At 37.4% G+C, this 12,660-nt stretch overlaps 2 protein-coding genes across 2 annotated transcripts; one reads left to right on the top strand and one right to left on the bottom strand.

The window, feature by feature from the left end:
- Nucleotides 1-1,807: 1,807 nt before the first annotated feature.
- Nucleotides 1,808-8,682, bottom strand: LOC124168153 (flavin reductase (NADPH)). The gene is made up of 5 exons (XM_046546277.1): nt 8,419-8,682; nt 8,134-8,298; nt 6,437-6,526; nt 6,228-6,359; nt 1,808-2,630 (listed from the first exon to the last, which is right to left on the bottom strand). The coding sequence occupies exons 1-5, from the start codon at nt 8,489-8,491 to the stop codon at nt 2,473-2,475; spliced, it is 618 nt and encodes a 205-aa protein (XP_046402233.1). The 5' UTR covers nt 8,492-8,682; the 3' UTR covers nt 1,808-2,472.
- A 2,583-nt stretch (nt 8,683-11,265) lies between these two features.
- LOC124168187 (protein YIPF5) lies at nt 11,266-12,441 on the top strand. Its single transcript, XM_046546318.1, has one exon. It carries the CDS (start codon nt 11,462-11,464, stop codon nt 12,290-12,292), a length of 831 nt encoding a protein of 276 aa, XP_046402274.1. The 5' UTR covers nt 11,266-11,461; the 3' UTR covers nt 12,293-12,441.
- Nucleotides 12,442-12,660: the final 219 nt, after the last annotated feature.

Here is a 12,660-nt window from a genome sequence, read left to right as displayed (position 1 = left end):
TTATTGTAACAAAAAAATAATCAAGTCACATGAAAAGTGTGAGAAAGTTTTATTTAACAATACACATATACAATACAATGCCATCTTATGCTATAAAAAAGTTACAATTGTGGTTCTGCAATGTTCAGCGAAGTGGGTGACAAGGGTAAGAGGGGGTGGGTGCACCCCCCACATCCTCCATATGTATTTTCCATTAGTAACCCGTCAATAAAAAGTCTTAAATCCTGGCATGCATTTGCCTGGAACATCATTTAACAGAGCTTCATTTTTTTATTTAAATATGGATGAAAGGGATCCTTTGATGAATCTTCCATTTGAATTTTCAAAAGACACTTGTAATTGTATGTAGGATGCATGTTGATGGAATGAACTAGTGAATGAACTCATCGTTTGCATGAAATAAACATTCTCATTGCTGAATTCAAAATGATCCTGGAAACTATGTGACATCAAATAACTAAAGTGTATTTTTCCTCTCCTTTTTCTCAGACTGCTGTCATGGCCAAAGAAGGGAGGAGAGTGAGGAAGCACCACAGAGGTCACGGGGAGGTGTCCAAGATAAAATACTACACCTGATCATCAAGGAGACACACTACCCTAAGCCCATGAAAGTATCTGGAGAAAGTTCACAGGCTCCCTGATGGGAAATGTTTCCTCCCTTCATCCCTTTCTGGCTTTAGCAGGAGCCAATCAAGAAGAGCTGAGAGTAGGTGAGGATTTCTGCCCATGTGGTGTTGATAGGCACAGAGGCAAAGATAGGAAAGCATGGAGTGAAAGGAGCCAGCCATCCCTGGGCTGGCTCCTCCTTTCCTTGAGGAGAGGGAAGAGTCGTCATGAGGGATAGAGTCCTTAGAAGCAGTTTCTCAGTCCATTCATGATTATAGACCTGGCTGATGGGGCAGCTGAACTTGGTAATTGCATGTTTTAACTCATATATAGCCTATATTTAACCTTATATAAGACCCCAGTGCTTGCATGGAATTATTTCAGATACTGTACTTAATAGAATGGTAATGGCAATAGCCTTTACCAAACTTGGATTAGTTGAAGCCAGACCAGGCCCTTCCAGTATGCTCAACGGAATTGTATTGAAAACGGGAAAATGCGCAAAATTTGGAGAGCAATGGCCTCCTGATATGAGATGTTTCTTCACCTCATCCCCCCTGGCTTCACCAGGAGCATTCAAGAAGAGAGAAAACTAGGTAAGGAGGGAAGTCAGCCTGTTCATGGGAGACAAATGAAGACCCATGCAGTGCCGAGTGCTGCAGAGGGGTTGAAAGAAAAATGGTGTTTGAGGAGCCAGCCATCATAGGTGTTAAGGATTTTTTTGCGTGGGTTGTAATAGTGATTATGGCCAATTCCAATACATATTCCCCCCTCTGTTAATTTATTCTATTACGTGAATGACTGTAAAGCAAATAATGAATGTAACATACTATATATGTATTCTTTTGTACTATGTGCCATAATGTTAGACGTACACCTTGGATTTTGGGCAATGAATTTGGAAACATTTTATTTTAATTGGCACTAAACAACCAATGTAAAAAAAGGACATTTACATTATTATAATAGATCAATATTCTTCTGCTTCCTTGTGAAAGTTGCTGGAAATATGGCATGGCCTAGAGTCCTGAAACAGGCAACTCTTTATCGAATGAAGCCACTAGAATTATGGCAATTAAATAAAAATATTTTTTGAAAATGTATCATGTTAAGACACAGTTTCATTGAAGATTTGAGCAAATATAACAATTATGAGTGTTATATTAATGGTACTTTGACTGTGTAAAAAGTATTTATACCATTTAACTGGTTTAAACTTATTTATTTATTATGAGCATATTTAATACTAATTTTATACATTTAGTACAAAAAGGCATAGTAAATACAAAAATCTTTATAATGAAAGGTACAGTAACTTTGGTATATAAAATAAAAAAATATTCAGAAACAAACACAGACTAAAAGCTACACATAATCTCTTAAGAATGATCATTGATAATAATTCTATCAAAGTGCACCAAACAAGAATGAGTACATACATCAACAAAAAAACATAACTACAAACCAATCACATAAAGATTTTAAAGAAACATTTCTATATAATTTTTAGCACAATGTTAAGCTACTTGATGATGAGACACTTCATTGGAGTTCACTTTAGCACCACCATCTACCTCTAAACATGAAATCAGGTGTACATATGCAGTTTTAGTGAACTATAGCAACAGGTACCACCATCAATGTGTCAATGTAGATACAAGTTTTATTCTACTACTGCAGCCACAATACATCACCAAAGATGTAGTAACAACATAAGTGCAGTGAGTAATTCAAAAAGAAAACAGAAACAAATATCCTATCAGATCAAAGGCAACTGATGAATGTAGGGGGATTAAAAAGATTAAAAAAAGATGATTTACTAATTTCATTACTGCTTACTAGCTCGCTTTCGTACAAACAGTGATTTCACTGAGCAGGCACCGGTTTACCAATACCACAAACCTTCTGATAATGCTCAGGCATGGTTAAACACTTTACCAAGAAATCTCCTAAGTCATGCTTAGAAATGGCTCTTCCACCAGACACATCATGTTTCACTATGTAGTTATCGGTTGCTGGTTCATCTGGAAGGAAAACAATTAATTGAATACCTATTTAAAAATATAGCATTGATGACACATTAAAAAAATACAAGCAAGAGAAAATGGATAAATTGTATGAAAAAGTATATAGCTATTTTGTATGAAAACCTATTTAGCTCAATTATGAGCAATTCAATGTAAATGTATGTACATATTTGGATATCATTATTGATTACATCATTTTTGGTTGATAAAGTATTCTTTAAGAGATCATTTATTAACTTATTTAAGTAGTTGCTCACATACAGCATTTCTACCAATCTACAGTGATGCAGTAACAATCATGAAATTTAAACATAAGCAATCAAAACAAAGAGTACAGGCAAAAGATGGTAAAGAACAAAAATACAAGGCACGTGGAAAGGGAGGGGAAGAAGGAGGTTTATTTATTCGCTGGGGAATGGGACATGGAATGATTGAAAAATGAGTTTAAGGGCAGAAAAAAACGGATCAACATTATCTGGCAAAGAATTGAGCAAGGAGTATAGGTGGTTTTGGAGTGAGCACTTAACGAGGGATAAGGTGCAACCATCTTCCCAGGACCCTCATCAGTGGTGGTGATAAGGGCCCCTCAGACCCTGCGGCACAGGGGCCCCTGACCCTCATCGATGTACAAAAATGCTGTTATTACTTTGTTGTTGTTTTATGTGATCTTATTCCTACGTACAGCAGACTCCCGATTATCCGGCTGCGGTTTATCAAGGTTGCGTATTATCTGTGCTCGATCTCTTCACGATCTATCCGTGCAGTGATATCTTTTCACTCTTGCTCAATTTTTTCCACGATCTTTATAAAAAAAATTCGGATGCAAAATCATCGGAATTAAGGCATTAATGCTAGAATTCACCAGGTTTATTATTTCCGTTTGAATCCCCTTCGTAAAACAGAAGCGATCACGCTCTAGCTGCATTCACGGGAGCACTGTGTTCCTGTTCTCCAAGCCTCGCAGTGTGCGACTGCGCTCCTTGATCACGAATACAAGGGGTGCAACAGTTGCGCGAGACATGAGTACGTGGTGTGGTGCCTATCAGCGTAGTTTCCGACATCAAGCTGTTGTTTTGAAGCATTTGTGCACACCACTTTTCTGTATTCCTGATCACACAGCCACGGATGTGTGGTTTTCAAAACTAGGCCTTACATGGAGCATTAATGATACAAGTACAACCACGTTATTGCCGCTAAAAAGATCGTGAACTGGCGAAGAAAGCTCTCAATGAGTCCGGGAAGCACTCATAAATAACAGAATGACTGCATAAATAATAATTGTTTGTTTTACGTAAATTATGAACATTACAAGACATTTAAGTGAAAGTTTGGATTAAGCGTGTTTTCCGATTATTCGTGCCGTCTCTCCCCATCATTAGCCCGGATAATCGGGAGTGCACTGTAGTAATACTTCAGCCCTGAAGTCCCACCATGACTGGTTATGCTGAAGAACATTTGATTTTGACCATACATACACTTAGTTTAGCATTATTCAGTCACACTAAAGTTTCCTAAATAAATAATAATTTGAATTATAAAAATATGCATGACCAAGCAAAGACTCATGCCGTTCCTCACAGAATACCAAAAACGCAGTAGTGATGGTGGACATAATAATAATAGCAGATTGGCCACTTCATTCACTTCAGTAGTGCATGGTTCCCACCCAAACTGAAATATAAAATTCACGGTTTTTTCCAGGTTTTCACAGTCTAGATGTCGTCAAATTCACGGTTTTTATATAAAATATTTTAGGCAGAAATAATGATCGCGTAACGATCATCGGCCGCAGGTTAATTAAAAATTTTACAAACGCGACAGACGCCGTGAATTCAAACGCAGCAATGAAAGTGCTCTCTCTCCTGACGTCGCTAGCAAAATTCAGCTCCGGCTTAAGTTTGTGAGCGGGAAAATGGAGGGACCATGGTGCCAATGAAATTTAAAAGTGTCTGAATTTTCGCCAGGGTTAATGAACACTTTGGTTGCCAGTCTTCCGGCTTTGTTACAGGCTTGAGGTCAATGTGTCAACACGGCACACGGACCAACAATTGCACTTAGAATGTACGTGTGCAGATAATTGCGTGGACAGTGTCTGCGCATGACTGACCTTGAAACATGATCGACATTTCAATTTTTCTTTTGCTCTTTCAATCAGAGTTCTAAAATCAATTTCGAGAGATTTTTAAGGTTTTACGACAAAATTCACGGCTTTTTCCAGGTTTTTTTCACGGCGGAAGAAATTCACGGCTTATTCACGGTTTTAAGGTTTTCACGGTTGAGTGGGAACCCTGGTAGTGCCACTACGACAAAAAACACTACAGATGCAGGAAATAAGGTACATATCGAGAACGGAATCACCCAACTAAAGGCACCAATTTGCAGATGGAGAGAATAGGGTGGTTTCCTATTATTTTTTTATTGCCTAAATCGAAAGATTATTACTCCTGGAGTACGTATTTCACGCTTTTAGATTTTTAAATGACGATATCTATTTTTCGCGATTAAATGAAAAGTGAAAAATTTCAAGCGCGCGAAAACGCGACGCTTAAGTATGAATGTCGGGAAGTCTCTCCGCGTGACGTATTTCTGGTTCCCCCTCCCGCCCTGCGAGGTGACCTTGAGGCGAGGCTTAGCGCTGATACGACGCAGGCTGCTAGCGGCTAGCCTAGTACCCTGCTGACTGGTAGCGCTTGGCTTAAATAAGGATTATTAATAACTTATTAAACGAGGAAAACTTTCCGACCTTAGCCAGTTTTAATAAGTGATTGTTAAGACATGTTTCCCTGAGCTCTGCGCCTCATGCATGCATTGGTAACCTCAGACGACGTATAACTCCTATCTTCTCCTATAGAAACTAGGTCCCTGTGACGTCACGTGGAGTGGCATCGCATGGGCGCCAATCTGGCCCTTTTCAAATGAGGATAAAAATGGACCATTGCCATTCGTCTAACCCGGTATTTCTAAAACAAAATAATTTGTATATTATGAATACACTAGTGGTGGGTAACGAATCGCAATCAATGCCTTTCGTTTTCTTTGATGAAGGAAACCACCCTATTAATGCATAGCAACAAGGTGAACCTGTTGATAAGGAGCTCTAGGAGTAACACATTGATTGAACCGTGATTATTTCCGATTTGGAGGGAAAGTTATATCACGCTACAGGAGTGGGTGAAAAGTATTAAGGTTAGACAGATGATAGGGAAAAAAATAGAGGCAGTAAATATTTCATATCCCAGGCCAAGAGATAAAATAGCTGCCACAGATAAGGAGAAGCCAGAGGTTGGAGGAGATACTGAGGGGCAAGATACACTGAAGTTGAAAGAAACCGGTTATCTCCACCCCTCCTTCATTCCAAAATAAACATATCCTGCCACAGCATGAGTTGTGGATATTGGGCCAAATGTTTAAGTGATAACACTAATGTGTCTCAAAGATAGCCGTGCTACCTTTGAAATTTAATAAATTATTTGCTCTCTTCTCTGGTTTTACAATGGGCAGCAGTGAAATTTTACAAACTATATCATTCATTCAGGATGGAATTATGTTTTCATGGATAAGAAAATGCAAGAGATTTCTATTAGTTAAGTTTACCAGCAATGTGAGGAGGTAACACAGCTATCCACTGCAAATCACTGGCTTTAATGCAGTCCAACATCCTTTGATGGTCACTATTAAGCTCTTTAAAAATGGCAGGAACTTTTTCAGGCTCATAGAACAAGAAAGCTAAATATGAAAAAAACCAATAAGAACCAATATGGTCTCCAAATCCATGGAAAATGGCACACTTCAGAATATATTACCTGATAGGCATGCCGACATGTATTTTATATTCTGTTGCTTCATTTGGTTGATAATAATTTTTGTGCCTTCTGACATCATTGTGGTTGGACCTTCAACAAATATGAAAGCTATATTAATTCCGTACAATTGGCATAACCACCATCTTCTATAGTAAACAACTCTTTCGCCCATTTGCTCAATAATTTGAAGCTCATGTGATTTTTCTAGAAAGTTAACAAGGCAGAAGAGCAAATCCAGGCTTAAGTTTTGGTTGAGGCAGTCAGAGTATTTTACCTCTATCCCATCCCTGTGATGAAAATAAAAGCTATCAATATGCATAATTGAACTCGTAGGTTAAAAGAAACATTTACAATATACGGAATCACAAATCTGTTCTTCATTTGCTGGTGAGATGAAAATAATATTTATTATAAAGACTAATGTCAATTTACAAATGATTACATTAGACATAGTTACATTAGAAAAAAATTTGGACAAATTTTTTAAATGCATTTCGTGATAAAAGAAAAATATCTGTTGATTTAATTGGTCCGTTGAAATCCCTCATTATTCTAAAAATTAGTACGCGATAAAAGAAATTCATTCCTACATGCGGAAAATGAAAAAGGTAGTAGCTCTGGAGTGAACGGATGGAACCCTTAGATTAATTTAAAATAATAGATTACATTTCTTAATGACATTATTCAGCAATGAGTATAATAATATTATTACTATTTGTTTCCCACGTACAGATACAGTGTAGATATTGAGTAGTTTCAAAATATTTTTGAATTCAATACTTTTCCTAACAATTCCAGCCTTGAAGACATATTTTAGAAATTTTTTTAACTCTCTCTACGCTTAAGTTATACTCACGATGAAAAGGAAACCTAAATATAGAGCAATATTCAAGTATAGGTCTAACTAGAGTGAGGTATAGGAGTCTGTAACAAGACACATCAAGTCTCTGGAATTACAATAAATGAAGCCGAGATTTTATGGGCTTTTGTAATTTTAGCTTCAATGTGTCTGTTGAAAGTTAAATCAGAATAAAAAATGCATCCCAGTCAAGTTTCTGGCTCACTATAACACAAGATTTAGACATACATAGAGTAATCGATTAGAATATGAATCTTAGATTAGCAGGTCAGAACATTAACCCGTCAACGCCCACGGGTGCCATATGGCACCCAGTGCAGTGCTGAGCCAATACTCCTGCAATGCATTTAATATGTGAATTTTACCGTACATTTCGGTGCACATACTGAGTAGAAGATTTCCTCTATTATTCAGCTAGTTTGAATTGTGTTAAACTCATGTGTATCACATTTTTTAAAAGTGAAATATGTGTGAATTTAAAAAAACTTTGGGCGCTGACGGGTTAAATGTACTAATATTAAAAGGCATTTATTCTGCACCATTCGGAAATATTTGCCAGGCATATTTGGAGTACAAAAGCATTTGCATAAGATTCTATAGTATGAAATGACTTTATGTCATCAGCATACAAGAGTTTATAGGTTTAATTTATACTCTTCCTATGTCATTTATTACATCAAAAATAGAATTGGTCCCATATGCGACCCCTGGGGTCACCAGATACAGCTTTGAAGGAAAAAGAAGTGAATCCTTTGATGAGAACCGTTAATTCTCTGTTAGACAAGTAACTGAAAAACCAGGACAATGAATTCCTTTTTGGGCAAGGAGTTTTACATACTTAGGTCATTCCTGGTCCCGAGAACAACCACAGCAGCATCTTGTCCCTCTAATGCCTTCTTCACGTCTCCTTCGTTAAGCACATCACCCTGCACAATTTCAACTTTGGATCGAAGTCCCTCCGGCATTTTGTTCGGATCCCGAACGAAGGCTCTAACTTTCAAAGCTAAAAAGCATTTCGACAGAGCAGATTTTTAAACAATAATCGAAAGAGTGAGACACAATGTTAGGTATTTCTACTGTCACAGAGTTATGATTAACGATTCAATAAAGTGTTACGTCCAACCTCTTTTTATGGCAGCCTCAACAGCACACAACCCTGTATTGCCGGTAGAACCGAATATTACCACCGATTTCATTTCGTAGAAAATAGAATTTCTGCGGTAGACTTAAATAGATATTTATATATACGTATGCTGGTGTCGCGTTCACGAAACCAAAGTGCAAAACTTATCGCAAACGTCGAAATCTGTGCAAATAATATCAAATAGTATTTACACAAGTGATCCCTACTCACTGCGACTCGCGGTCAACAGGTTAGCATAAAAAACACTATCGTAATAGAAAAGCGCAATGGCGCTATTTTTTAAATTCACAATTGATTCCCTTTGGTGTGAGCGAGGGTAATTCTACAAGAGATTACATTCAACTAGAAGGAATCGCGTGAGAGAAATTTATTTATCATAAGTATATGTACACTGACAAGGCAAAAAATATTGCTATACCTTTACCATCACTTCTCTACATAAAATAAGAAACCCGATGGTCACTTAATCCAAATTAGAAATGTGATAACATATACTTGCTCCCCCTTGCTCTAAAATTATAAAAAATGTTATTTGCATAGTTATTAGGAGTATCATTTTAACATTCTTGTATTGTCTGCTTTCTCCTACAATCAGGTAGTAGCACTTACTCCTAGTTAAGGGCCCACATTCATACTTTGGATTTATAATAAAACCATTTATTATCATTTTCAAGGTCGAAACCCTAGATAAGATAATAAATAGAGGAATTTGGGGAAATTAGTATTAATGCACATAATAAAATGTCTGTATGAAGAATAACTGATTGATGATGGATGGGAAATGGTGAAAAGATATTATAGCATAGCTGATGATAAGTATATACGGTCGAATGGAAAGAAGTTGCTCCTTCAGTATGTTGCGGAGGAGATTCACCATTTTTGGTGGTACCTGTAGGGTATTAAATACCAACTTGCATCACAAAACTATGATAACTTATAAAAATTGTAAGATTTTAGGGGAAGTCATTGCAAAACGTATGAGATAAAAGAGATGCTACAGAATACACAGGGATAAATAAATCCATAGAAAATCATAAATACAGGGAACTTCACCAATTTCGTAAAAAAAATAGGTTTGCTTACAACTCAAAGTTTATGGACTGAAATCAATCATTATTGTATCAAAAAGTAAAATTTTGTCACAGTGCACTACTAAAGTACAGAATAAGCCAAAAATATAGTAGATTATTCGATAATATTATTTCCATGTGCCAAACTTAAAAAAAATCATAAATAATATTCAAATTTTGAATTCCCTTGGTGCTCTCAGAGCTTATCCATCAGTGATAAAGCTAATGAAATCCAAGTGGAAATTTTAGCCAATTAACCCCTATAAATAGTCTGTGAACTTGAATACGTGCCGTCTCAAAGTAAAATACTAAGCCACGCAAACTGTTGTTGTGTCCCCCCCCTTACTCAGGGGTTGGTATGGTCTTGGTGTATGGTCACACCCCTAGCTATGTCGCATGGCCCTTAAACCGGGCCTGCTTGTAGAGGATACATCGAAACAATGCCCTTATAATTACTAGGATATGTATCTCTACTCCTATATCATTTAATTAATTGTTCACCCCAGTGGCGGACACAGAAAAAACTCAAGGGGGGGGCGCAACACATCTTGAGTTGTCTTTACTTTTATCGTAATAAAAGATGATCAAGTCACAGGCAAAGTATATGAAAATTTTATTTAAAGTGATTATAAACATGTAAAAGACAATTCCATCTTGATATAAAAAAGTTACAATTGTGGTTTTGCAATGTTCGGCAATACAGGCGGACCCGCAAGGGGGGGCGCGCGCCCCCTGCGCCCCCCATCTGTATCCGCCACTGGTTCACCCACATCGGTGTTTTCATTATTGTCATAGATTAATTAATTCTCTATTTCTTTCTCCACCCTGTCATGCTTTTTCTGGGTCTTTCACTAAGACTTGGGCGCATTCAAGAGACTAGTAATGCCTGGTCTTCAAATGAGACTATACCATTAGAAGTTATGCTGGGCTGTTTTTTTTTTGTTAACATGTAGTCATCAACGTTGGCGTTTTGAAACAGTGGGCTTCCTAGCCTCCCACCAAAATGGGCCCTAGGCCTCCAATATCATAAATCCGGTCCTGCTTTCCATTCAGAAGCATAAATTGGATGATTAGGCTTAAATATTTAGATAATCTTTTATTGAAATAATTTTTGCTATTTTCAGCCTCTCAGATTACCTTCAAGCTTCCCCATTGTCCATGCCATTGTTGGAATTTTGTCAGGCACTGTAGATCAGGGTTTGGCCTGCAACCTAGAAGAAAAGCCTTCATTAGTAGTGAAAAGTAGCCCACATTCTATGAATCTTAAGATTTTGACAATGCATATGGAGTGCATTGATAAACATAATTCTGAAGACATTTAATATTAAATAAAATAAAATTATTCAATAAAAATTCAGATGTTATCATGCCACATGTGCACGATGCTCATTTTCTCCTGTGGCTTGATGTCAGGATTCAGCTGGTCACCTGCTGTAGGCGGTTTAGCAAAGTTCAATCGTATTGCTGTTTTAAATTTGGTGGGCAAATTACCGGAAACAGTACGAATTGAATGAATCTTCGGAACTGTCTCTTTTTCCATAATGTGACTTTTTAATTACGTATTGCGGCAATTAAGTATAATTTTAGAGTTAAGTACATATACTTTTTATTATCAGTATGTGAAAAGTTGTAAAAATAAATATATATTTTAAAAAAATCACCTTTTTTCGTAACAGAATCGGTCAATTGAGGTGGAAAAATGATCAGATCTTTTTCATAGATCGTTCAAAATACACATCATTAAATAACAAGAGACTGCGTGGAGCGCACGTAATAAGTGTCGCGTACGTTTCAGTTACCAATCATATTGTAACTAACTGAAGATATGGCAAATTAACCCTCATTATTCACGGTGTTGATTTGTCGAAAAATAGTATTTTTCTAGAAAGTATTATTTCCTTCAGCTTCATTTTGTCTGTAGTAGTTATCTTGGCAGCTGGTGAACTGCTGTAATGGCAGGGTACAGCGATCGGCCTCCCTATAACGAGGGAAATGAGAGCTATTGGAGCACAGAAGCGAATCAGGCATCTTACAATTTCGATGTCACTGGCGGAGAGTTTGGTCAAGAGCTTGATTTTCAACAATTTGACCATAATCAGCAAAGTGAGACTCCTTATGTCCAGCAGCCACCATTGTACGGATCCAACCCCTATCTAGACCCCTCAGCTTCGCAAGTCTACTCTGGAGAGATATTCAACCCTGCCACAGCACCCATACCGCACGAGCCATCTGGTACTCACAAAGGGTACGGTGCTACCTCAGAATTTGATGATGAGCCGCCTCTGCTAGAAGAATTGGGTATCAATCCTGACCACATCTTTCAGAAGACATTGGCAGTTCTGAATCCTCTACGCGTAACTGATGCGAAAATTTTGCAAGATACAGACTTTGCTGGGCCATTAACGTTCTGTCTTGCTTTTGGAGCTCTTCTTTTGCTCTCTGGAAAGGTGCATTTCAGTTCAATTTATGGAATTGGAGCCCTCGGTTGCGTTGGCATGTATTTACTCTTGAGCCTTATGTCAGTATCGTCAGTGAATTTTGGCGCTGTTGTGTCTGTCCTGGGATATTGCTTGTTACCGATGGTCGTTCTGTCCGCATTACATATCCTTGTGTCACTTCGGGGTGTAGCCGGTATTGTATTATCCGTCATGGCAATCGGGTGGTGTAGTTTATCAGCTTCGAAGTTATTTGTTACCGCGCTGTCAATGGAACATCAACAGACGCTTGTTGCATATCCTTGTGCCCTTTTGTATGGAGTGTTTGCTCTTCTAGCAATATTTTAAGTGCATAAACAATCTATAAACTCCATCAGAAGTGTTTGAAGCTATTGACTGTAATTAGTGTCAAGTTTAAAAATATGAAGAACTTATGTGAAATAATGTGTTGAATAATGATATTTTTATTTGAATAAATAACATTTTCATTATCTGAAGTCTCGTTTTCTTAGAGGACTTGGTACAAATTTCAGTTATATTTCACCAGGAGATATCTTAATTACTACGAATAAGCATTCCTCCTCTTGATTGTAGGCTTGTATTTTCTGTTCTTGGTATTTTAGTATTGACTCTAATCTACAAATATGAATGCGAAGCCTTATAATGGAATCAGCTACTCTTCTGAAGTTAATTGAAAAAGATGTGATAATTCATTA

The sequence above is a fragment of the Ischnura elegans genome, chromosome 11, assembly GCF_921293095.1.
Source record: "Ischnura elegans chromosome 11, ioIscEleg1.1, whole genome shotgun sequence".
NCBI classification, from domain to species: domain Eukaryota; kingdom Metazoa; phylum Arthropoda; class Insecta; order Odonata; family Coenagrionidae; genus Ischnura; species Ischnura elegans.
This window is presented reverse-complemented; position numbering and strand designations above follow the sequence as displayed.